Source organism: Schistocerca cancellata, chromosome 3 (assembly GCF_023864275.1).
Source record: "Schistocerca cancellata isolate TAMUIC-IGC-003103 chromosome 3, iqSchCanc2.1, whole genome shotgun sequence".
In the NCBI taxonomy this organism is placed as follows: Eukaryota; Metazoa; Arthropoda; class Insecta; order Orthoptera; family Acrididae; genus Schistocerca; species Schistocerca cancellata.
In genome coordinates, this window is record NC_064628.1 from 691,600,934 (window position 1) to 691,624,363 (window position 23,430).

General features: G+C 44.7%; 1 protein-coding gene across 1 annotated transcript in view; it reads right to left on the reverse strand.

Annotated features, from left to right (window-relative positions):
- The window catches only part of LOC126176514 (collagen alpha-1(IX) chain-like), a 341,330-nt gene that overhangs the window by 109,871 nt on the left and 208,029 nt on the right, over positions 1 to 23,430 (reverse strand). The window contains exons 10-12 of the mRNA XM_049923671.1: positions 12,904 to 12,942; positions 9,426 to 9,516; positions 1,686 to 1,768 (exon numbers count right to left, since the gene is read on the reverse strand). Of these exons, the coding sequence (XP_049779628.1) occupies positions 1,686 to 1,768; positions 9,426 to 9,516; positions 12,904 to 12,942 (213 nt within the window). The remainder of the gene's footprint in view (positions 1 to 1,685; positions 1,769 to 9,425; positions 9,517 to 12,903; positions 12,943 to 23,430) is intronic.

Here is a 23,430-nt window from a genome sequence, read left to right on the forward strand (position 1 = left end):
AGAAGTTTGTGGCACAACTTGACTAGAAGAAGGGATCGGTTGGTAGGACATGTGTTGAGGTATCAAGGGATCACCAATTTAGTATTGGAGGGCAGCGTGGAGGGTAAAAATCGTAGAGGGAGACCAAGAGATGAATACACTAAGCAGATTCAGAAGGATGTAGGTTGCAGTAGGTACTGGGATATGAAGAAGCTTGCACAGGATAGAGTAGCATGGAGAGCTGCATCAAACCAGTCTTAGGACTGAAGACTACAACAACAACATTTTACCAGGCAACTGTCACAACAAATACTATAAACATCGTACCATTAAAGGGGCCTCATCCCGACATCATATTGTGTCTAACAGAGGCACGAGGATTCTTAGGTATGAAAAAAAGCGCGTGTAATATTATTCGCGGGCTATGATTTGCCAACTTCTTCATATATTCTATCCAGAAAAGGAATCCTTTGGTGTCTCTTGAGGTCTAGCTTCCTTGGTTCTGCTCGTGCACTGCTGGGCATTCTTCCTGGAACTGCGCCTGCTTGTCTGTGTTCTACTATAGACCATGAACGATGGTAGTTCGTGCAGGCTGAGACAAGGACGGGGATTACATAGTTGCCGCTTCCAAGGGACGTTGAGGCAGGCGCATACACGTGCTTTGTGCCTGGTGAAAGCGTGTATCCCGAAAATCATGTATTCTCTTGCTTGTGTAGAATTTGTCGGTCACCACCATGATCAGCCATGACAACTCACAACAAATGGAATAAAAATTTACTAAATAACTCGTTACGGTAATGCATAATTCTCGCATTGCGTACATCATTCATAGCAGAGCGCTCAGAGCAATACTGAACGCTCTCACTGGCTGTCGGAGAATGCGTGATATAGGTGCACAGCGTAAGTCTAAACTCGACCGCCATCGTTCGTGACTCCAACTTTTTTTAATAGTGATGCTTGGCAGTTCTTGTTAAACAATATTTTGTTTCTTGAGTTAGATATTTCTCTAGATCCAATGGCTGTTTTATTCATAATGGTTGCATACTTTATTATGCCAATTTCGTGCAGGAAGACAGGGGACTTCTACTAGTTATCCTTACTGAGATTTTAAGGACGTTATATATTGAAAAGTCCATGTACATCACTTGCTAATCAACGTTATATCTATTAATATAGTTCTAGTTACGATTTTTGTATCTTCTTTAGGTCAATAGTTTGTTATCTGCTGATGCGTTTGCCATGTCATGAAACTTGACGTAATTAATAAATCATTATGAGGCAGCTGTCACGATTTTCATCATCTGAAATGTAACATCACGGGTGTGGTTGCCATTCATGCCAGTTATCTGTTGGAACTCTGTTATACTTCGATAAAAAGAAAAGAAGGGACATCACACTTCTATGCAGGAGCACACAGAATAGATATGTCACTTTAGCCAGTCCCGAGACAGGTTGTGTATTGGAACTTCGTTGAAACTGCGACCCTTCTTGAAGATGTTTTCCACAGGTGGGAACGAAACATTGTGTTTCTCAAAGTAATTCATTCGACCACAGTCTGCTTGTCTGTGTTCTACTTAATAAGTGGTAGACAGTATGCAGATAAAGCAGAGATAGTGTAGTACCTTAGGTAACTATAGATCCTCTCGTAACCTCATTATTATAAAATAATACGCAAATTAGTAGGATGATGAACTTGGGAGACTCACCTTGAGTTCCTCCGGATCTGGGGGCGGTCCAGGTAGTCCTGGGGGTCCTGGTGGACCAGCCGCTCCGTCAAGCCCTGGAGGTCCTGCAACGTATTGGAGGCCACATAAAAACCGTTTTCATGTTAGATTTCATATCTGAAGTACAAGATGTCGCCGATAGATTTTGTTCGTTAAAACCAGAAGAAGTTCTAGATTTCCGGAGAACTTATCTTTTGAGACATGGGCTGCCGTATCCTGTGAAAGCCATCTGTCTGTTGACAGTACAGGGGCGTTCATATGGTTACTACTCAAACCTCCGTCACAAAGAGTCATGAACGCGTTCGTATACAAGTGACTAATCGCTAGTTTGGTAGCATGTTTGGGACATGCCATCTGTAATGTGTGCACACTATCAATGGTTGTGGCATACATCAGTGGATGTAGTGACACTATAGCCAAAAGTCTAAAGGATCAAGATCAAGTGAATGGCGAAACCATGCTGCTGGTGAAATTCCTCGATCAGTCATTAAACGTTATGGTTTCGTACTGTCATACAAGGTATAGTAAACGGGCTGGAGCACGTCGTGTGCCCAGCTGTCTTTCTGAAACAACAGCATTTAATAATAATGCTGGTAATTTGTCGTGCAAAAGTGGCTGAGAAGCAGCACATGTCAACGTGTCCAGTTAAGGGTACGGACATAAGAGTTAGCGACTTCCACTGGCGTTTGATGAACATCCCCGTGGCCTCCTTGCTACATCTATATCTACATCTACATAGTCACTCTGCAGTTCACACTTAAGTGCCTGGCAGAGGGTTCATCGAACTCTTTTCATACTGCTTCTCTTCCATTCCACTCTCGAATGGCGCGTGGGAAAAGGAAACACCTAAATCTTTCCGTTCGAGCTCTGATTTCTCTTGTTTTATTGTGATGATCATTTCCCCCTATGTAGGTGGGTGTCAACAAAATATTTTCACATTCGGAAGAGAAAGTTGGTGTTTGAAATTTCGTAAATAGATCTCGCCGCAAAGTAAACCGCCTTTGTTTCAGTGACTGCCACCCCAACTCGCGTATCATATCAGTGACACTCTCACCACTATTGCGCGATAACACGAAACGGGCTGCCCTTCTTTGTACTTTTTCGATGTCCTCCGTCGATCCTACCTGGTAAGGATCCCACACCGCGCAGCAATATTTCAGCAGAGGACGGACAAGTGTAATATAGGCTGTCTCTTTAGTGGGTTTGTCGCATCTTCTAAGTTTTCTGCCAACAAAGCGCAGTCTGTGTTTCGCCTTCCCCACAATATTATCTATGTGGTCTTTCCAATTTAAATTGCTCGTAATTCCTAGGTATTTAGTCGAATTGACAGCCCTTAGATTTGTGCGATTTATCGTATACCCAAAATTTATCGGATTTCTTTTAGTACCCATGTGGATGACCTCGCACTTTTCTTTGTTTAGTGCCAATTGTCACTTTTCGCACCATACAGAAATTCTCTCTAGATTGTAATTAGAACTGATTGTTTGATGATTTTACTCGCAAACAATCTAAGGGGGCTGCTCAGATTATCACCTAGATCATTTATGGTAATCAGGAACAGCAGAGGCCCTATGACACTACCTTGCGGAACGCCAGATATCACTTCTGTTCTACTCGATTATTTACCGTCTATCCTCTCTTTCTAAACGAAGCTGTGACGAAATACACTGCTCTTCCTTGTATCTTCTTTGTTAATCATATCCGGTAACGGGCCCAGACTGACGAACAGTGTTCGAGAATGAGTGGAACGAAAGTTTGGTAAGCTGCTTTCTTTAATAGCGAATTACATTTCCCTACAGTTCCCCCTATGAATTTTAGCCTGACTTCGTCTACTTTTACAAACAGTATTACGTGGACTTTTCACTTAACATTGCTTCAAACGCGTTTTAACGACTTTTATTGTTTGTAGTGACTGATCATCAGCTGTATAATAGAACAATAAGGGAATTTTCCGCTTACGTGTACGTAATATGTTGTATACGTCAAGGTTCTACCGTCAGTCACTCCTCCCAGTGTCATTTCTCTGCAGATCTTTCTACGTTTCGCTTCTATTTCTGAGTTTGCAATGTTGCTATATGGAACATTGTCAGAGAATAGTCTGATAGAACTTGCGACATTAGTTGTTATGCACTAGATGATTTTCTGTATTATTACTATTAACGTCGTTTGTATCAGTCAATCATTGATACCTCATCATATCATATCCTTGCACGCATACACTGATGAGCCAAAACATGACCGCTGCTCAACACGAGACTGAATGCCGTCTGGTAGTGCTACGGGCACATGATGCGGTATGGAAAGATTCCAGGCGGATCAGAGGCGGTTGGGGAGTCATTACAGCGATGAAACGGGCCGCATATCGGGAAATCTACTGACGACTGGTTGTTTTAGGCGGTTGGGGAGTCATTACAGCGATGAAACGGGCCGCATATCGGGAAATCTACTGACGACTGGTTGTTTTAGGCGGTTGGGGAGTCATTACAGCGATGAAATGGGCCGCATATCGGGAAATCTACTGACGACTGGTTGTTTTAGGCGGTTGGGGAGTCATTACAGCGATGAAACGGGCCGCATATCGGGAAATCTACTGACGACTGGTTGTTTTAGGCGGTTGGGGAGTCATTACAGCGATGAAACGGGCCGCATATCGGGAAATCTACTGACGATTGGTTGTTTTAGGCGGTTGGGGAGTCATTACAGCGATGAAACGGGCCGCATATCGGGAAATCTACTGACGACTGGTTGTTTTAGGCGGTTGGGGAGTCATTACAGCGATGAAACGGGCCGCATATCGGGAAATCTACTGACGACTGGTTGTTTTAGGCGGTTGGGGAGTCATTACAGCGATGAAACGGGCCGCATATCGGGAAATCTACTGACGACTGGTTGTTTTAGGCGGTTGGGGAGTCATTACAGCGATGAAACGGGCCGCATATCGGGAAATCTACTAACGACTGGTTGTTTTAGGCGTTTGGGGAGTCATTACAGCGATGAAACGGGCCGCATATCGGGAAATCTACTGACGACTGGTTGTTTTAGGCGGTTGGGGAGTCATTACAGCGATGAAACGGGCCCCATATCGGGAAATCTACTGACGACTGGTTGTTTTAGATCGGCACATGGGAATGAGCATGGCTGAAACGGCGAAGCTGCTCGGCTGTTCGCATGCTATCGTCGTGAGCATCTTGGAAAATGGCTGAAGGACGTTAAAACCACGAGTAGGAGACAAGATGTTGTATGTAAACACCTCACCGCAGAACGTGGAAGTCGGTTGCTTACCCACTCTGCAATGTAGGAAAGGTGGCAATCTGTGACAGATATGACGAGAGAATACAATGCAGGTGCAGACACAAGTGTTTCGGAGGACGAGGTTCACTGCGCATTGTTGAACATGGGGCTCTGTAGCAGACGACGCCTAGGTGTACTTCCCATGTTGACCCAACGACATCGTTGGTAACGAATGGAGTCAGCATGCGATCATCCGTGTTGGACGTTGGATCAATGGAAAATTGCCATTTGATAACATGAAGCACATTTTTCTTTGGCACATCAGGCCAACGGTCGTGTCTGGATACACCCTCATCCAGGAGGGCGGCTACTGGAAAGAGGCATCGCGCCACGAACTCAGGGCTTTGGGGGCAATATTGTGCTATGGGGAACAAGAACATCCCATCAACCTGGGATCTCTACAGATTTCTGAATCTCGAGGTTTATCAGGACGTAGTGAATTCCAGAAGTTTTCTGTTTGTGGAATCCATGTTGCTTTCTACATAGGAGACAAAGAAATTAAAGGTAATTGGCTGCCAGTGAGCATTGATTTATATCACTGAGGCAAGTTGAAAATTTGTGCCGGACGGGGATTCGAACCTGGATATCCTACTTACTATGAAGATGTGCTACCGCGACGTCATTCGGTGGTCTCCACAACTGCACAGACTACCGTAGCACGCCTCCAACTTCTACCACAGACTACTGAATGTAGTTCCCCTGCTCATTAGCGTCATTACTCGTGGAATTTCTCCAATTCCCGTAAGAGGTAGAGCTTGGTGTGCATCTGCACGGAAGGGATCATTGGCCGCCAACACCTTAATCCTATAGATGTGGTGTCTGTTCTTTTAGACATTTCCGAAAGAACAAACACCACGTATATTCTACACAGGAGACTTACGGTCTCCGAAAGGGTTATTTGCTTGAACGTACACTGTGTTCCACAATCATAAAACAGATTGGCCTATTACTACGTGCATGCGCACCACGAGTCTCCCTGGAACTGAGTTGCCTTCTTTCTTCAGTAGCTTCATGGCATTCGCTGCCCCAGAAAACTGCGATAAACAGGTGTTAGAAGGACAGTAAAGTTTTCGCATAATCCATATACACATTTCAAAAAAAGGTTTGTATCACCTCGGTTCCGAGAGTTCCGGAACCTGAACAGGAAATTGGAATAGAGATCAACATAAACATCATTTCCGCCCTTTGTATTGCTCATGGAAACCACACAATACATGTTGTACCTACCACCATACAGCGAGACCTTCAAAGGTGGTGGTCCAGATCGCTGTACACACTGGTACTTCTAATTCCCCGTGGCACGTCCAATTGCATTGATGCATGCCTATATTCGTCGTGGCATACTATCCACAAGTTCATCAAGGCACTGTTGGTCCAGATTGTCCCACTCCTGGACATGCGATTCGGCGTAGATTCCTCAGAGTGATGGTGGGTCACGTCGTCCATAAACAGCTCTTTTCAATCTATCCCAGGCGTGTTAGGTAGGGTTCATGTCTGGAGAAAATGCTGGCCACTCTAGTCGAGCGATGTCGTTATCCCGTAGGAAGTCAATCACAAGATGTGCACGATGGGGGCGCTAACTGTCGTCCATGAAGACGAATACCTCGCCAACATGCTGCCGAAATGATTGCACTATCGGCCGAAGGAAGGCATTCACGTATCGTACAGCCGTTACGGCGCCTTCCATGAGCACCAGCGGTGTACATCGGCTGCACATAATGCCACCCCAAAATAGGAGGGAACCTCCACCATGCTACACTCGCTGGCCAGTGTGTCTAAGGCGTTCAGCCTGACCGGGTTGCCTCCAAGCACGTCTCCAACGACAGTCTGCTTGAAGGCATATGCGACACTCATCGGTGAAGAGAACGTGATGCCAAACCTGAGTGGTCCGTTCGACATGTTGTTGGTCCCATCTGTACCGCGCTGCATGGTGTCGTGGTTGCAAACATGGACCTCGCCATGGACATCGGAAGTGAAGTTGTGCATCATGCAGCCTAGTGCGCACAGTTTGAGTCGTAACACGACGTCCTGTGGCTGCACGAAAAGCATTATTCAACATGGTGGCGTTGCCGTCAGGATTCCTCGTAGCCATAATCCTAGGTATCGGTCATCCACTGCAATAGTAGCCCTTGGGTGGCCTGAGCGAGGCATGTCATCGACAGTTCCTGTCTCTCTGTATCTCCTCCATGTCCGAACAACATCGCTTTGGTTCATTCCGAGACGCCTGGACACTTCCCTTGTTGAGAGCCCTTCCTGGCACAAAGTAACCAACAATTCGGATGCGATCGGACCGCGGTATTGACCGTCTAGGCATTGCTGAACTACAGACAACACGAGCTGTGTACCTCCTACCTGGTGGAATGACTGGAACTGATCGGCTGTCGGTCCCTGTCCGTCTAATAGGCGCTGCTCATGCATGGTTTTTGCATCTTTGGGCGGGTTTAGTGACATCTCTGAACAGTCAGAGGGACTGTGTCTGTGATATAGTATCCACAGTCAACGTCTAACTTTAGGAGTTCTGAGAACCGGGGTGACACAAAACTTTTTTTGGTGTGTGTACATTCATTCAGGTATCTCATTTTGTGCAGATGCCTCATTAGTGTAGAGCGATGTTTTCTATTTCGCGATCACTTATCTCAATATCTGACATCTCCGCGCTCGTGCATTGTTTCGAAAGAGGAATCGTATTCTGATCTTCCACAGCGAAACTACTTCGGAAGACCTGTATTCAATATTTCTGACCTGTCTGATCTCCGTTTTAGGTGCCAGTGTGATCACTGAATGACTGAGTAAATGATTTTATCCTCAGATCAGTCAATAAAATTTCGGACTAGAATTCACTGAACGATTCCCGCCTTGCAATACTTCTACTTATTTTGACATCGTCTACTTTTTATTTCTGAACAAGGTTTTGAATTCCCTTAAATCTGTGATAGAACTTTCTGACAAGGATGTTGAACAGCAGTGGATCTTTTCCACTCCTCACAACCTCCCCCGACACATACCTGCCTAAGAAAGATTGTACAACGCTTCTAAATTTTATCCATGTGTGTTCCACATCTCCGTCCCTACAGAAGAATATTTGACATTGACTGCTCATATAATCTGCAGTCTATTTCATGCCACACTTGCTAAACGGTATTCTTATCCTATATTATTTACCATTATCTTTAATACCTGTAGTAATTGACGCTATAACACCCTCATTGTCACAGATTTCCTCTCCCCCCCCCCCCCTTTCTCTTTACATTGATTGATTAGAAGAGATTAGGTGTGTTACTTTCTAGGGAATTTGAGACGTAGCCCTGTTGATTCAATTCTCTCACTGTTTGAACGAATTTTGACAAAACGCTTTCAGAATAAAGTTATAAATCCCTGTCCCTGGCATCAGTTTTAGTGATGTAACTTTTCCATTCTATAATTGCAAGCTGACCTCGATATTCTCCAAATTTTCTCTCAAGCGTTAGGCCACTAGAGCTCCTGAAGCAAGTGGTCCATAAAAGAATCCGAATGCTATGTTTGACCCACCTTTGACATGTACCTTATGCAGATTCTTTCAGAATTTGAGCAGCTTTTACTACATATAAAATTCTCTACAGAAATAAATACATCGCCACCACCACCAGTGCCGTCTAGGCTATCCTTGCAATACAGATTTTAATCTGCACTTAAGATTTCGCTGCTATTCATTTTCCATTCGTGGTACTACGAGGGCACTATTTTCTGAAATAAGTTTTGATCTGCTATGGGACAATAGACCACAAGTGATGGTTTTGAATGTATCACAGGCCATCACTAATCGCCTAGATATAGTGTATGGTAGAAGCACGGGTCATATACAAGTGCTTTAAAACTCTCTAAGTACCGATTCAACTATATAACCACCCAAATAAATATACGAGTCTTGATTTTCCATCACATCCACTGGCGACAGGCTGTACCGTCGATCCACGATTAGACTTAATTCCAACACACGTAGGAAGTCTCAGTGTAGATCGTGAAAATTTGAAAGATTATATTTTTAGAAGTATTCTATCCATTATAGAATGAAATCGTTTGCATGTACTTTATTTGTTTTTTGTGTCATACTGTTTCCTGATGCTTTCCACATTGTGATGCCCTTTTACATACAGTGTGACAATGTAAGATTGCTGCAAAAGTCCTGTCTGTCTGAGATTTCCATTAGTGAACTTACATGTGCCACAGGTTTGCTGTCGTGAATGTACATCTACGAGAGGTTTCCAATAGTGGACTTACATCTACTAGAGGTTTCCAATAGTGGAATCACATTAACCAGAGGTTTTCAGTAGTGGACTTAATTTTACTAGAGTTTTCCAGTTGTGGACTTAGTTCCACCAGACGTTTCCGGTTGTGGACTTACTTCTACCACGGGTTTCCGGTGGTGGGCTTACTGCAAGACAATACATTCACCTTGTGGTCCAGGTGGCCCTGCTGGACCTGGAGGCCCGGCTTCTCCAGTGTCTCCTTTGGGCCCTGGCGGACCCGGGGATGTCTCCAAGCCCTGCCAGAAAACAGAATCCATACTCAGCCAAGTGTTGCTCATGAAACGCCACAAACTGTAACAAGTTTTACAAATATTTTCGACATTCCCAGGACATTATTAATCGACGTAACATTGAAAGGGCGCTATTTGTTGAGTAAGAGTTCTAAAACTTAATGTGTAAGATTACGCACCAAGGGGTCATTACGCAAGATAGATGTATTAGTCAATTATGATTGTAAGTGTACTATGTATGAATACTTTGCAGTCAGTTCCTTTGTCTGTTAATCACCAATGCTTCAAAGAAAAGGTAATGTTAGTGATAACATTAAAAAACATTGTTACACGTGCGTGGTCTCTACCGGACCTTCTTTTTTCTGTTTCTCTTGTAACTGTCTTGCAGTGGTATTCTCAAGCCCCGGTCGCTTTATGATTAGGGTCGCAAAAGGAATAAATAATGATTTGTGTTCTGATATCTGTAGGTGCTGTTAAGCCACACACAGACTTTCTTTTCATCAGATGGATGAAAATCTGTCAGACATAGGGAACATATGGGGGGAAACAAAATTCGATATTATAAATAATATATTGTAAACTTATGCCATGCCTGTGATAAAACGTTTTCGGGCTTCCAGCTGTGTCAAGTAGTCAAAATCCCATGTGCTTTCGACCGAGTACTCTTTGCATTCTGACAAATTAAGCAACTGCTGGAGGGCTGCTGATACATCCTCATATACTCTAGCCACCAGCTGCGATGTCACTGGCGTCCTCAGTATCGCCATATAGGGGCATACAATGACTCTTGGGTCTTACATACGCCTGTGATACATAGCTTTTGTCACTTCTATAAGGGGCATTCAAATGAAACCTGGTCACTAGTGTAAAGTAACGGTAACAACTTTGTTAACTCAAAAATGTAGTTATGCACAAGACACATACTCAAAAATAGTCTCCAAAACTGTTGGCACATTTATCCCATTGCGACACTAGCCGGTTGATTCCACCCTTGAAGAAGCTAGTAGGCTGCTGTCGGTTCCAGGCCTGGACCCAGTCACACACTTCGTTGAGAATCGATGTCCGCGAATAGCTTGTTTTAGAGGTCCAAACACATGAAAGTCACACAGTGAAAGGTCGGGACCGTACGGTGGATGTTCCAGCGTTTCCCACCGAAACTGCTGCAATGTCGGCTTCTCCACATTGGCCATGTGTGGGCGGGCATTATCATGCAGGAGGACAACGCCATTGGACAACATGCCGCGGCGTTACGACTTGATGGCTCGTCTAAGGTTCTGAAAAGTGGCTTGATAACGATGGACATTGATGGTGGTTCCCGTTCCAGGAACTCGTCAAGCAGTGGACCCTTGTGGTCAAAAAAGAAGGAGATCAGGACCTCACCGGAATTGATGTGCACGGTCTTTGATTTCTTTGGAGGTGGTGAAGTCGCATGTTTCCACTGCTTGCTCTGAGTCTTGGTTTCCGAATTGAAAATGGTGACACCATGTTTCGTCATCTGGGACAATACGCGACAGAAAGCCGTATTACTCCTCATGATAACGCTGCAGATGACTCAAAGACAGCGCAATTCGAACATAGCGCTGTTCGGCGGTCAGCTGGTGGGGAACCCACTGCGCACAGATTTTTCGAAAGTGCAAGTGTTGTTGAATTATGGTGTGGGCGGTGCCCACGCTAATACTCAGTAACCGATGGATCTCGTCCACGGTTATTCTGCGGTTGTCCAACACTAAAGCCTTCACATCCGCAACCACTTCCGGTGTGATGACACGATGAGCCTCTCCAGGACGAGCATCGTCTTCCAGTGACTTGCGCCCCTCAAGGAATCGTTTGCGCCAACACTTGAACGACTTTGTACGTGACTGTATTGTATTGTATTGTATTGTAGGGAACTGGGGACCGACAAACGACGAAGCCCGCCGTAGCCCTCAGTGGTACACAACCCCACAACAGGCTACAGCTGTCCACACATCTCACCGCTGCCCCACACCGAACCCAGGGTTACTGTGCGGTTCGGCCCCCAGTGGACCCCCTGGGAACGTCTCATGCCAGACGAGTCTAACCCCAAATGTTTGCGTGGTAGAGTAATAATGGTGTACGCAGTGTTTGCGTAGCAATCGCCGACATAGTGTAACTGAGGCGGAATAAGGGGAACCAGCCCGTATTCACCGAGGCAGATGGAAAACCGCCTTAAAAACCATCCACAGACTGGCCGGCACATCGGATCTCGACACTAATCTACTGGGCAGATTCGTGCCGGGGACCGGCACACCTTCCCGCCCGGAAAGCACTGCGTCAGACCGCACGGCTAACCGGGCGGGCTTGCACCTGCTTACTCGCCTCCATGTTCGGTAGTGGATGATGACTTGTGTGACTGCCTTCTCTTCGGCGTGAACCACACTGGCGCTATGCAGCATCAAACGGTGCGCACGCGTCAGTCTCTCTACCAATAGATGGCGTCACGCTACTCTTAGTTACTTGGTGCCACCTTGCGTGTAGACGCAATAATCAAGTTTCATTTGACTTAACCTCATACAATAGGTTTAAAGCTGCACAAAGCGATAATTTTGGTCTGAGGTACCTCTGTGTTCATTCTGCTGGTAGAGTACTTTGAATTTTGGTATACCAACTACCTGAGCAGTGTCATTTTGAAAGAATTATAATAGGTTTGGAGCCACAAGACGTTTTTCATGTTAAAACATTTTGTATTAAAATGTAGTTTGCTAACCTATAGCGTACATCCAGCTTAGAGCAAAAAAATAGATACCTCAACTTCTGTAACTACTTTTTTAATGTCTAATTAAACAAATGTGTTATGTAAGTCATCATTATACAAATGAAAAAGCATTGTGAAGCTGATGCTTTCAATTGACAGGCTTAGGAAAATGATCGGACATGACATTAAACAGTTTGCTACAATCATACTAAGGTAGGCATGAGTCAACGTATTTATTGTTTTGCTTACTAGAGTTGTGTAATCAACGATCACGAACTTAGACCATGTAATCTACGAACAAATGGTTTAATTATAACCTCAAAACAATTAAGTTATGCGATTAATTTTTTGTTTGTTTGCAGCTACAGGTCTGCAGTCCAGGTACAGATTGAGATTACCGCGTCACAGTGCCGTAGCACGCCGCTACATTATCCAATTCCACGTCATCACTGGGCTGCGCCATTTTGATTGGGCTCTCCTAGACTGCAGAACTGTAGCTGCAAACGAACAAATTAATTGCATAACTAAATTCTTTTCGAGGTTATAATTAAAACATTATTACTACATCTCGTATCCTACCTGTGAATGTCTTAGCGGTCATTGCATAAGCATGTAGTAGGAAATAAACAGACGGAAGGTCGGAAACCCTCACAGAAAAAAGCATCCTGCTGAACACTTACCGGAATTGGGGCCGGTTCTACTTCAATGGGATAACCGTCCTGAAACATTACAAAAAGAAGTACAGTGAGTTCATTTCGTATTGTAGTACACGGTCCAGTCATATTACTGTGACCTACCTGTGTTCGACGTCAACTTGCAAATAGCCACTCAGAGACAGCTGGTCGCAGCCCTAACAGTGGAGAGTATATGAAGTGTGTCGGGAAACGCGGGAAACAGTGCAGTCATTGTCGTAATGTGGAAAAGCAGCGATTTATCTGACGTCCAAAACGACATGATCACTGGCTTTCACCGAATGAGGTGGCGATGTGGTTGGCACACTGGACTCCCATTCGGGAGGACGACGGTTCAATCCCGTGTCCGGCCATCTTGATTTAGGTTTTCCGTGATTACCCTAAATCGCTCCAGGCAAATGCCGGGATGGTTCCATTGAAAGGGCACGGCCGACATCCTTCCCCGTCCCTCCCCAATCCGATGAGACCGATGACCTCGCTGTCTGGTCTCCTCCCCCACAACAACCCAACCCAACCCAACCCTCGCTGGCTTTGAGGCCAAGGGTGGATGCATTTACGAAACGGCTTGGTTTAGTGCTGCCACGGTTAAAGTGTACGGAGTGGTGCATGGCAAAATGGCGCTATCCAAAACCGGAGCCGAGGCAACCGTGGTGCAACACGGTCCATATGTGAGTAATGGCTGTGGAGATGAGTACGGGCGAATAGAGGTACAATTGTTGAGCAACTGACTGCCCATATGAACCAAGGAGCCACCAACAGTGTCTCCTCAACTAATGTTCAGCGAACGTTGCTGCATATGGGCCTCCGCAGCAGGCGCCTGGTCCATGCACCCATGCTGACTGCTGTTCATCGGCGACGAAGGCTGGACACGAGTACCGCAACTGGACGTCCAATAGGAGGCGACATGTGGGCTTTCCAGATGTTATGCTCCATCGGACAAATGGCCACTGGTATGTACGGCGTGAAACGTCTGAAGGTGAACACCCTCCGTGCGTTATGGCTTGGAGAATGTTTTCGTGTCATTCCCTGCATGATCTCGACGTTCTAGAAGGCACAGTGGATCAATACAAGTATGCATCTGGCGCTGGAGACCATGTCCACCCCTACATGTGGTTTGTTTTTCATCGGCACGGTGACATCTACGAGCAGGGCAACGCAACGTGTCACACAGCTCGCAGCGTACGTGCATGGTCCGAAGAGCATCTGGAGTAAACCGTACTCGCCTGGCTACCAAACTCCCCGTAATTAATTACAATCGAAAGTCTGTAGGACGACCTCGATCGCACTGTTCGCACCGCGGATCATCAACCTAGAAACGTAGCGCAGCTGGCCACGGCTCTAGAGTAGCATGGCTCCACATCCTTATCAGCCGCCCGCAGTGGCCGAGCGGTTCTAGGCGCTTCAGTCCGGAACCGCGCGGCTGCTACGGTCGCAGGTTCGAATCCTGGCTCGGGCATGGATGTGTGTGATGTCCTTAGGTTAGTTAGGTTTACGTAGTTCTACGTCTAGGGGACTGATGACCTCAGATGTTAAGTCCCATAGTGCTTAGAGCCATTTGAACCACATCCTTAACGGTACCTTCAAGAACAACGTTGACTCTCTTCCTACACGTCTATCAGCGGACAGCGCTGCAAAAGGTGGTTATTCAGCCTTTTGACAGGTGGTCACGTTAATGTGACTGAACAGTGTATAAACTGTGGTAAAGAAACAGGGCGAATGTGAGGTAGCTGGTGATCAGACGAAATGAAATTTATGTAGCTCTGTGTTTTTAAATTGGTGACAATTTAAGCCAGTTGTTGGAAGGGTGATGTTTTTGTAGTGCAGTGACAGATCCACGATACAAAACTGAAATTTGAACGTCTGGGGTGGTAAGTAGACACAAACCTACTCGCTTTTATTTGCCATCACCTACCATCGCGAAAATTCTAATAAGTTGTTTTATACATTAGTATACAGATAAACAATTGATGATACAAATATAGTTTCCGAAACCGGTCATGTGTTTGGATAAAGATTTTTAACAGTAGGAACGATCCTTGTTACTCAAGGCGGAATATTTCGACTTTGGATGCCCTGCGTACAAAGCATTATGCACATTGTTGGAGGTTCGGTAGAACGAATGATTGTACAGTTTGCGTTTCACATCCTGTGAAAATATGTTCCGAGAAAAAATATAGGCAAACAGAATGCTTCCTTCACATGATGGCAATGTAAGCTCTCACTCCCGTAATTTTAAGAGAACGGACCGTGAACGTAATGGCCGCACCGTACTCTAGCAGTGTCTCGCTATCTCCAAAGATCCAACATCAACCGTACCCAGACATGAAGGCAATGCAGCATGCATGGGACCTGCCGAACGTGGCCATTGCACAGCGTTCGAATCCACCTGACCATCTTCAGAACCTCACTGAAGCTGCCACTGAGGAGTAGGACCACGTACCCCAAGATAAAGTTGATTGTCTCATCCAGAGCATGCCTCGCAGAATGGAAGAACTCATCCTGTGCGGGGAGGACGTACTCTCTACTGAAGACATAATAATCATCACGAGGTAAAGATTTTCACGGTTTTTGTTTTTTAAGATGTACACATAGGAGAGAGCCTGCTTTGTTTTGAAACGATTTTTTGTAACTAACCAAAACTGTTCTTGTTTTCAGAAGGAATTATCTTTAATTAATAAGGTACTGTACAAACCTCAATGGGTGAACAGTAAAAAGTCATTCTAGGAAACTATTATATTCCAAACTTTTGTTGAGGTGTATATATCGTACTCATTCACTTTGATTAAACTGACAAATTCCAAAAATCATTCTCTATGAAGAAGTCACTGATATTTCGACATTCCTGTTTTATGAAATACTCTTCCCATTACTCGGTTAATCACTTTTACATTAATTCCGTGTATTTTTAACCACCGATCCTTGTAATACGTGCTCACTCGACCGAGTCCGCCCCACTGCAGTACTGACTTTGCGCGCTCGCTGTTACCTTCCATTGTCGGCACCCCACAACAGCGCCCTGTCCGCCAGAAAAGGCCGTAGACTACAGCAACGTCTAGAAGCTAAGGCTTATCAGCTAGCGCCTGCTGCTAGCTCGCTAGTTGGTAAGAATATCTATCACAGTATCCTAACAATAGTATTTCCTGACCAGTTGAGATGTTCGTACAAACTTACACCTAATTTCTTCACTGTTTTCTGTTATGATGCTGGAACATCGTCGAGCAGAATAGAAGGCAATTGTTCGCGGAATCCTGAACTCATTAATTTCTGATAGGATACTAGGATTACTTGTGACTTTTTTCCATTTAGTTTAAATCTCGTATTTTGCGCTCATGTTTTCGCTGAAGACAGATCATCATTCAACTGACGATCGCAGTACTGATATCTTCAGGTTTGGTACTTAGGTAAAGCTGTAGTTCGTCGGCGGACGGAACCAACGAGACATTCATTGACATACAAGAAAAACATAAATGGACCTAGTGTTGTCCACTGTGACACTCCTGCGAGAACATGCTTCCATGACGACTTTTCATTCCCACAGACAACATATTGCTGTCTGCTTTTCAAATAGCTTTCAGGCCATTTCAGCGTACTGTATGAAAAATTTAGCTGTCCCATTTTTCTGAGCAGTATGTCAGAGTTGACAGCATAGAAAGTTTTGCTGAAATCTACTAGTGTCAATAACGTAGCCTTAAAGTTGTCCATTCTCAAGATTCTAAGATTACCTATATTGCAAACTAAAGAAACAAATCTTTTCCCAAGCAATTGAAAGTAATATTTTGTACGCTACTGTATGACTCCACAATGTATTTACACGAACGTAATGTGCAGTAATGCCACACCAGTAACTGTCTTAATGACTTAAAATTTCGGAGCTGCTGTTGTCTACGTTACTTCGCACAATTTTCAAGCGAATTTGAAGCGATGGACGATTTCTTTCGGTGTCTCTCTATTCCTCTAACGTTTCCTTATAGACCAGTATCATGTTCTTCAGATTTGTTCTTCATATCGTTATGAGCCTTGTAATTAGACAGTAAGTACAAGAAACGATGGGAGTGGAAGGTGGCTTGGCGTTGTGTGGCCGCACGTCCTTGACACACTATAAACACGTTTATTAACAATAAATGTCAACAAATCAGAGCATATGAGTAAGATCAAAAACAAGAAAATAGCCAGCGCTCAACTCATAAGTTTGCAAGACTTAACAAATTCTACAACATAACAAACAGTAAAATCATCTGCTCCTTACGATACCCTTAGCTTCACAATAACAAGGATGGCACAAAACAGCATACAATCACACTATAAATAATTATGTAACCTGTAAAGGAACGACAAAAAAGAATAAAATAATATAATACTAGGTCAGAACACAATAACCACAAAATGTACCCCAACAGAATCAACCACACAAAAGCCCCAATCTAATACTAATATAATCACTTAACAAGATGAACAGTAAGTAGATACAACACACAGTGAACCAGGCTGCCAACTGCTAACCATAAGTCACAATAAATGAGATCAACAGTTTATCCATACACATCAGTAGAGGATAGAACAGACAATACATTGAGCACAATGTCCGTATACAGGGTGATCAGAAACAGTCTGATAAGCTACATGTGGGGTATTATCCTACCCAATCGTAGGAACGTAGTGGGTATTAAATTACTGATTTATAAAGATATTCAACAAAAGAACCTCGTTTGAAATGTTGCGCAGAAATAACAGTTAGGATGCCACATTTCACCTGCAATGTGGACACCCTGGGGAGAAAGCGTTGCTGTTGCCAGTATTAAACATAACCGTAAGCTGTACCTTGGTCTATCTGGAAAGCCGCGCTTGCGCAGTGTCACAAACAAGGTGTAATTAGGTACCCCGATTGAAATGTTGAGGGATGGTTGTGTATTTTTGAAAACGAGCTATAATTATCAGAAACAATGCATTCTGTTTTTGAGTCACTAATATCCAAGATAGTGTTACAATTAATTTCGAAACGTTTTCAGGTACTTTGCAAGTATTTATTAAATGTAAGAGTATCGCGTTGCATATTAATGCCCTATAGAAACTTCCATAGTATCTGAAAACGGTTAGTAATTAATTGTAGCACAATTTTGACGTATGTGGTTCAAAAACAGAATGTACTGTTTCTGATTATTATAGTTTGTTTTCAAAAATACACTGACAATTGCCAACATTTCAGTCGGGATGCTGATTTACATCTTGTTTTCGACGCTACATGTGCACCGTTTAGCGTATAGGCCACGCTGCAGCTTACGGTTAAGTTTAATACCGGAAACAGAAAAGCTTTCTCCCCAAGGCGTCTACATTGCAGGTAAAATGTGACATTATTCTAACACTTGTTTCTCCATCGACATTTCAAACGCGGTTATTTTGAAGAATATTTTTATAAATTATTAATTTAGTACCCACTACGTTCCTGCTTTTTACATTTTTATCAGATCCTTGTTTAGTTTCAGGATGGCCTTGGCTCCCTTATTTCTATCTATGGAAGTTCGCACATTTGCGAGTTAGAAATTATAAATACCATGATGAGAATATTGGGGAATGTGCTTTTTCCGGCTTTTAAACAGATCGCCTCTATGGATTGATAGTAAGTATACACAAAATTAATCGCTTTTATTTTCCTTTACCTGCCATTGCTAAAATCCTAATAAGTTGCTTCATACATTGTATACGGGTAAACAGCTGATGATAAAATATTTTATTCAAATGCACGACCGGCCTGGCAAACTATACGTGCAATAGTCGCAGCGGCCTTTTCATTCCTCTCCACTACTGCGATGTAATTCGACACGGTACGAGTAGTGAGAAAACTAGGCAGAAAAAACCGTGGACGCTTATGGGTGTTATATCTGCCACATTTGTCTACCTTACCACGTCAGTGCGTAATACGCAGAGTTAGGGTGGTTTCGGACAGCTGAGTTACGTGATTACCTTGGGCTACGTCTACTTCATCTGCTGCTCAGTGCACAAACACCCCAGTACATCAGAGATTAAATACCCGTCGTCTCGCCATTATCGAAACACAAGGAGCAGCTGTGCTCACTCATAAAACATAAGTATTGCCACACCCTTTCTCTATAGCTGCTGTCCGCCTGTGGAACAGGCCGCCCTGCACTCTACGCACAATTCAATGCCCTGCTGCTCTTAATAAGAAGCTGGAGCAGTTCCTTTTGTAACCCTCCTAAAATTTCCCCGAAAATTAACGTATGTAGCCAATTTCCCCTTTGTCAAATAGCGAAGCCAATGGCCCTATCTTCTCCCACTAATGCTTTTTTCTCCTTTCCTTTCTCCATGAATCTCGCCACCTTTTCCCTTACAACCTATTCATTAACCATGTGTTATCACGTTCCTCTTTCTCTCTCTCTTTCACCTCTTTCTCTCACTCCCATTGCTCTTGGCGCTAATAATCAAAACCTACCTTCTCATAAATTCCATTTATTGTTGTGCTTATCAAGAACGGACATCAACTGTGTGATTCTTTATCTGTGCTATTATAATTTTTAATTTCTAAAAGTAATGTAACATGCATATCGCAATAGATGTATGTAAAATATGAAGAGTGCCTGATCAGGTGCAAGACCTCATAGCTCTAATCTTACCAGGTTAAATAAATAAGTATTTATCCCATAGTTCTTTCACTCTTACATCACAGCAACTGTTAAAACAATGCCTTTATTACCTATTACAAACAAAACCCTGATTTAGTATCTTGTCAGCTTTACCGAATGTTACCAGCGTGTGCCAGTACCTCTAATATGGCAATCCCTATTTAGTGTCTTTACCACCATCCAGAATTCACACTCGTACTGTATTGCTCTCGAAATGGACCACCTGCTCAAAGTTACAACAAACGGTAGGCTGTAACAACGTTTGTGAAAACTGTAACATCCAAAATGTCATTCCCACATGAATATTCATTCATAAGGACGTTTAGAAAATTACACACATCAAAAAAAGTTTTGCATCACCTCCTTTCGGAAAGTTCCGGAACCTTACAGAAAATTGAATAGAGATCAATATAAACATCATTTCCGCCCTTTTTATTGCTCGCATGTTGTACCACCATACAGCGAGGCTTTCAAAGGTGGTGGTCCAGATCGCTTTACACACCGGTACCTCTAATACCCAGTAGCACGTCCTCTTGCATTGACGCACGCCTGTATTCGTCGTGGTATAATACCCACAAGTTCATTAAGGCACTGTTGGTCCAGACTGTTCCACTCCTCAACGGCGATTTGGCGTAGATCCCTTAGAGTGGTTGGTGGGTCATGTCGTACTTTTCAATCTATCCCAGGCATGTTCGATAGGGTTCATGTCTGCAGAACGTTTCTGGCCACTCTAGTCGAGCGATGTGGTTATCCTGAAGGAAGTCATTCACAAGATGTGCACGATAGGGGCGCGAATTGTCATCCATGAAGACGAATGCCTCGCCAACATGCTGCCGATATGGTTGCACTATTGGTCGGAGGATGGCATTTACGTATCATACAACCGTTACGTCGCCTTCCATGACCACCAGCGGCGTACGTCGGCCCCACATAATGCCACCCCAAAACAGCAGGAAATCTCCACGTTGCTGCACTCCCTGGACAGTGTGTCTAAGACGTTCCGCCGGAACTGGTTGCCTCCAAACACGTCTCCGACGAATGTCTGGTTGAAGGCGTATGTGACACTCATCGGTGAAGAGAATGTGATGCCAATCCTGAACGGTCCATTCGGCATGTTGTTGGGCCCATCTGTACCGCGCTGCATGGTGTCGTGATGGCAAAGATGGACCTCGTCATGGACGCCGGGAGTGAAGTTGCGCATCATACAGACTATTGCGCACTGTAAAACGACGTCCTGTGGCTGTACAAGAAGCATTATTCAACATGGTGGCGTTGCTGTCAGGGTTCCTCCGAGCCATAGTCCGTTGGTAGCGGTCATCCATTGCAGTAGTAGTCCTTGGGCGGCCTGATCGAGGCATGTCATCGATAGTTCCTCTTTCTCTGTATCTCCTCCATGTCCGAACAACATCGCTTTGGTTCACTCCGAGACGCCTGGACACATCCCTTGTTGAGAGCCCTTCCTGGCACAAAGTAACAAAGCAGACGCGATCGAACTGCGGTACTGACCGTCTAGGCTTGGTTGAACTACAGAGAACACGACCCGTGTACCTCCTTCCTGATGAGATGACTGGAACTGATCGGCTGGCGGACACCCTCCGTGTAATAGGCCTTAATTTGAAGAAGAAATTTCTGAGGATGTACGTTTGACCACAGCACTGTATGAAAATAAATCAGGACTGCGGGAAAACTGGAGAAGAGGAGAACTGAAGCATTTGAGATATGGTGCTATGGTAGGATGTAAAAAGTTAGATGGCTTAATCAGATTAGAAATGAGGAAGTTATCCATAGAATTAGAAAGGAAACAAATATGAAGGAGTAAACTGACTACAAAAAGGGGCAGGATGAATGAGAGATGTATAAAGGTATGAGGGAATAACTTCCATGGTACTATAGGGAGCTGTAGAGAGCAAAAACTGTTGTGGAAGGCAGAAGTAAATATAACAATTTACTGCGAATGTTAGGATAAGTGCCACTCTGAGATGAAAAGATTGGCACAAGGGAGAATTCGTGGTGGGCCACATCAAACCAGTCAGGAAGACTGATAACCCCACTCCCTCATCCCCCTTGAGCCGTGGTAAAATTTGCTGTTTTGAAGAACGCGCCGCAGCGCGTAGTGTAAAGCAGTCGTCTTCCGTTTCTGGCGGTGGCGTCGCTGTGGCAATCGCAGCTTTGGTTCAAAATGGTTCAAATGGCTCAGAGCACTATGGGACTTAACATCTTAGGTCATCAGTCCCCTAGAACTTAGAACTACTTAAACCTAACTAACCTAAGGACATCACACACAACCAGCCCGAGGCAGGATTCGAACCTGCTACCGTAGCAGTCCCGCGGTTCCGGACTGCAGCGCCTAGAACCGCACGGTCACCGCAGCCGGCGCAGCTTTGGTGTCTCCCTCTGGTGGGAAAGGGGAAAGGTTGCCTGTTCTCGTGCATTTAAGGGGCGCTATTAGCTCTGCAGGGAGTCAGTCCGCGTGAGGCTGGGTCAGTCTCGCGTCACCAGTTGCTGGTCTGTCTCTCGTTCGCATTTGTGCGGCAGTGAGTGACTGCCTGTCGTCGGAGTGCTAGTATGTCTGTCGTTCGGATCAACCTTTAAAGCCGGCAAAATGAGAGTCTTGCCACTCCGCCAGTAACAGAACTCAGCTAGTGGTCGCCCGGTCGGAGCTGAGTTCCTGCATCTAAGTCGGCGCGTTAGGCCGCCAGTCTGCTCGAGTTGCTCGGGCAACGGTCATTGGCGGTTTGATTCGGTCGGTTGGTCGGTTGCGCACTGAGACACGAGATGACTTGTCCGCCTTGAGCGTCGGCGCATGTGAGGTCGCCACGTGAGTCCAGCGGGCAGCGCCGTATAGAATGGGGTAGTGGCTTCGCGGTCGACACGAGAGCAACAGGACCCAAACCACTACATCGGGCTGGCCGGGGCGAGCTGCGACGCCGTGAGACGGGAGATCGGCGCGCCTTCCTGCGTCCGTTGAAGCGGCTGGCAGTGAACGGTTCGGGAGAGCGTTGGGGGTGCTGCGCGAGGTCTTCGCCAGAAACCGCAGTTTATTAGAAGTTAAGTGATTCGTGATGTTTCATTTGCTTGTTAAATTCTACTTGTGTTCTTGGTCAGTCTCTCGTGCCCAGCTTGCTCGTCTGTCTCTCGTCCGCATTTGTTAGGCAGTTAGAGTCTGTCTGTCTGTCGGTCTGCCGTACGTTAATAGCTGCCCCTGTCATGTTTGTCGGTTTCGGTATAAACGAATTTATAGAATTAAGGCCGAATTCCTAAAATATGTTTTCATCTGGCCTATCATCTTGCGAGGCGGTATATGTGTAATGTAAAGCATGTTGTACATTTTGTGTAAGCCTGAATTTCATGGGTTTTATTTAAATAGTAATTTTTATAAAGTTGCCACCCTTCCACCGTAAGACTCCTTTTTAAAAACAAATTGCACTTTCGGTGGCCAATAATTTCTTAGTGCGAGTGTTTGTACCATTTCCATCCCTCTTACGGGGTGGATAGTTAATGTGTTTGTGTGAGTTGTTAAAATGTTTAGTTTAAAGTAATCTGGTGTGTTGCAGATTTGCACCAGTGTAGTCTTTCAGAGGTTGTTGTGAGCGGTCGTGACTATGGCCGTGTTGAAAGAGAGCGGCAAGCTTTTCAGGCCGAAGGCTCATACTGTCAATATTGTTCTTTCTGCTTCTAAATAAAATTGTAACTTGATATTTCGAGGATGCTTTTCTGCTTATTATTTTAAATCTGTTTTTGAAAAAGCTTTTGAATTAGCCGAGCGGTCTAAGGCGCTGCAGTCATGGACTGTGCGGCTGATCCCGGTGGAGGTTCGAGTCCTCCCTCGGGCATGGGTGTGTGTTTTTGTCCTTAGGTTAATTTAGGTTAAGTAGTGTGT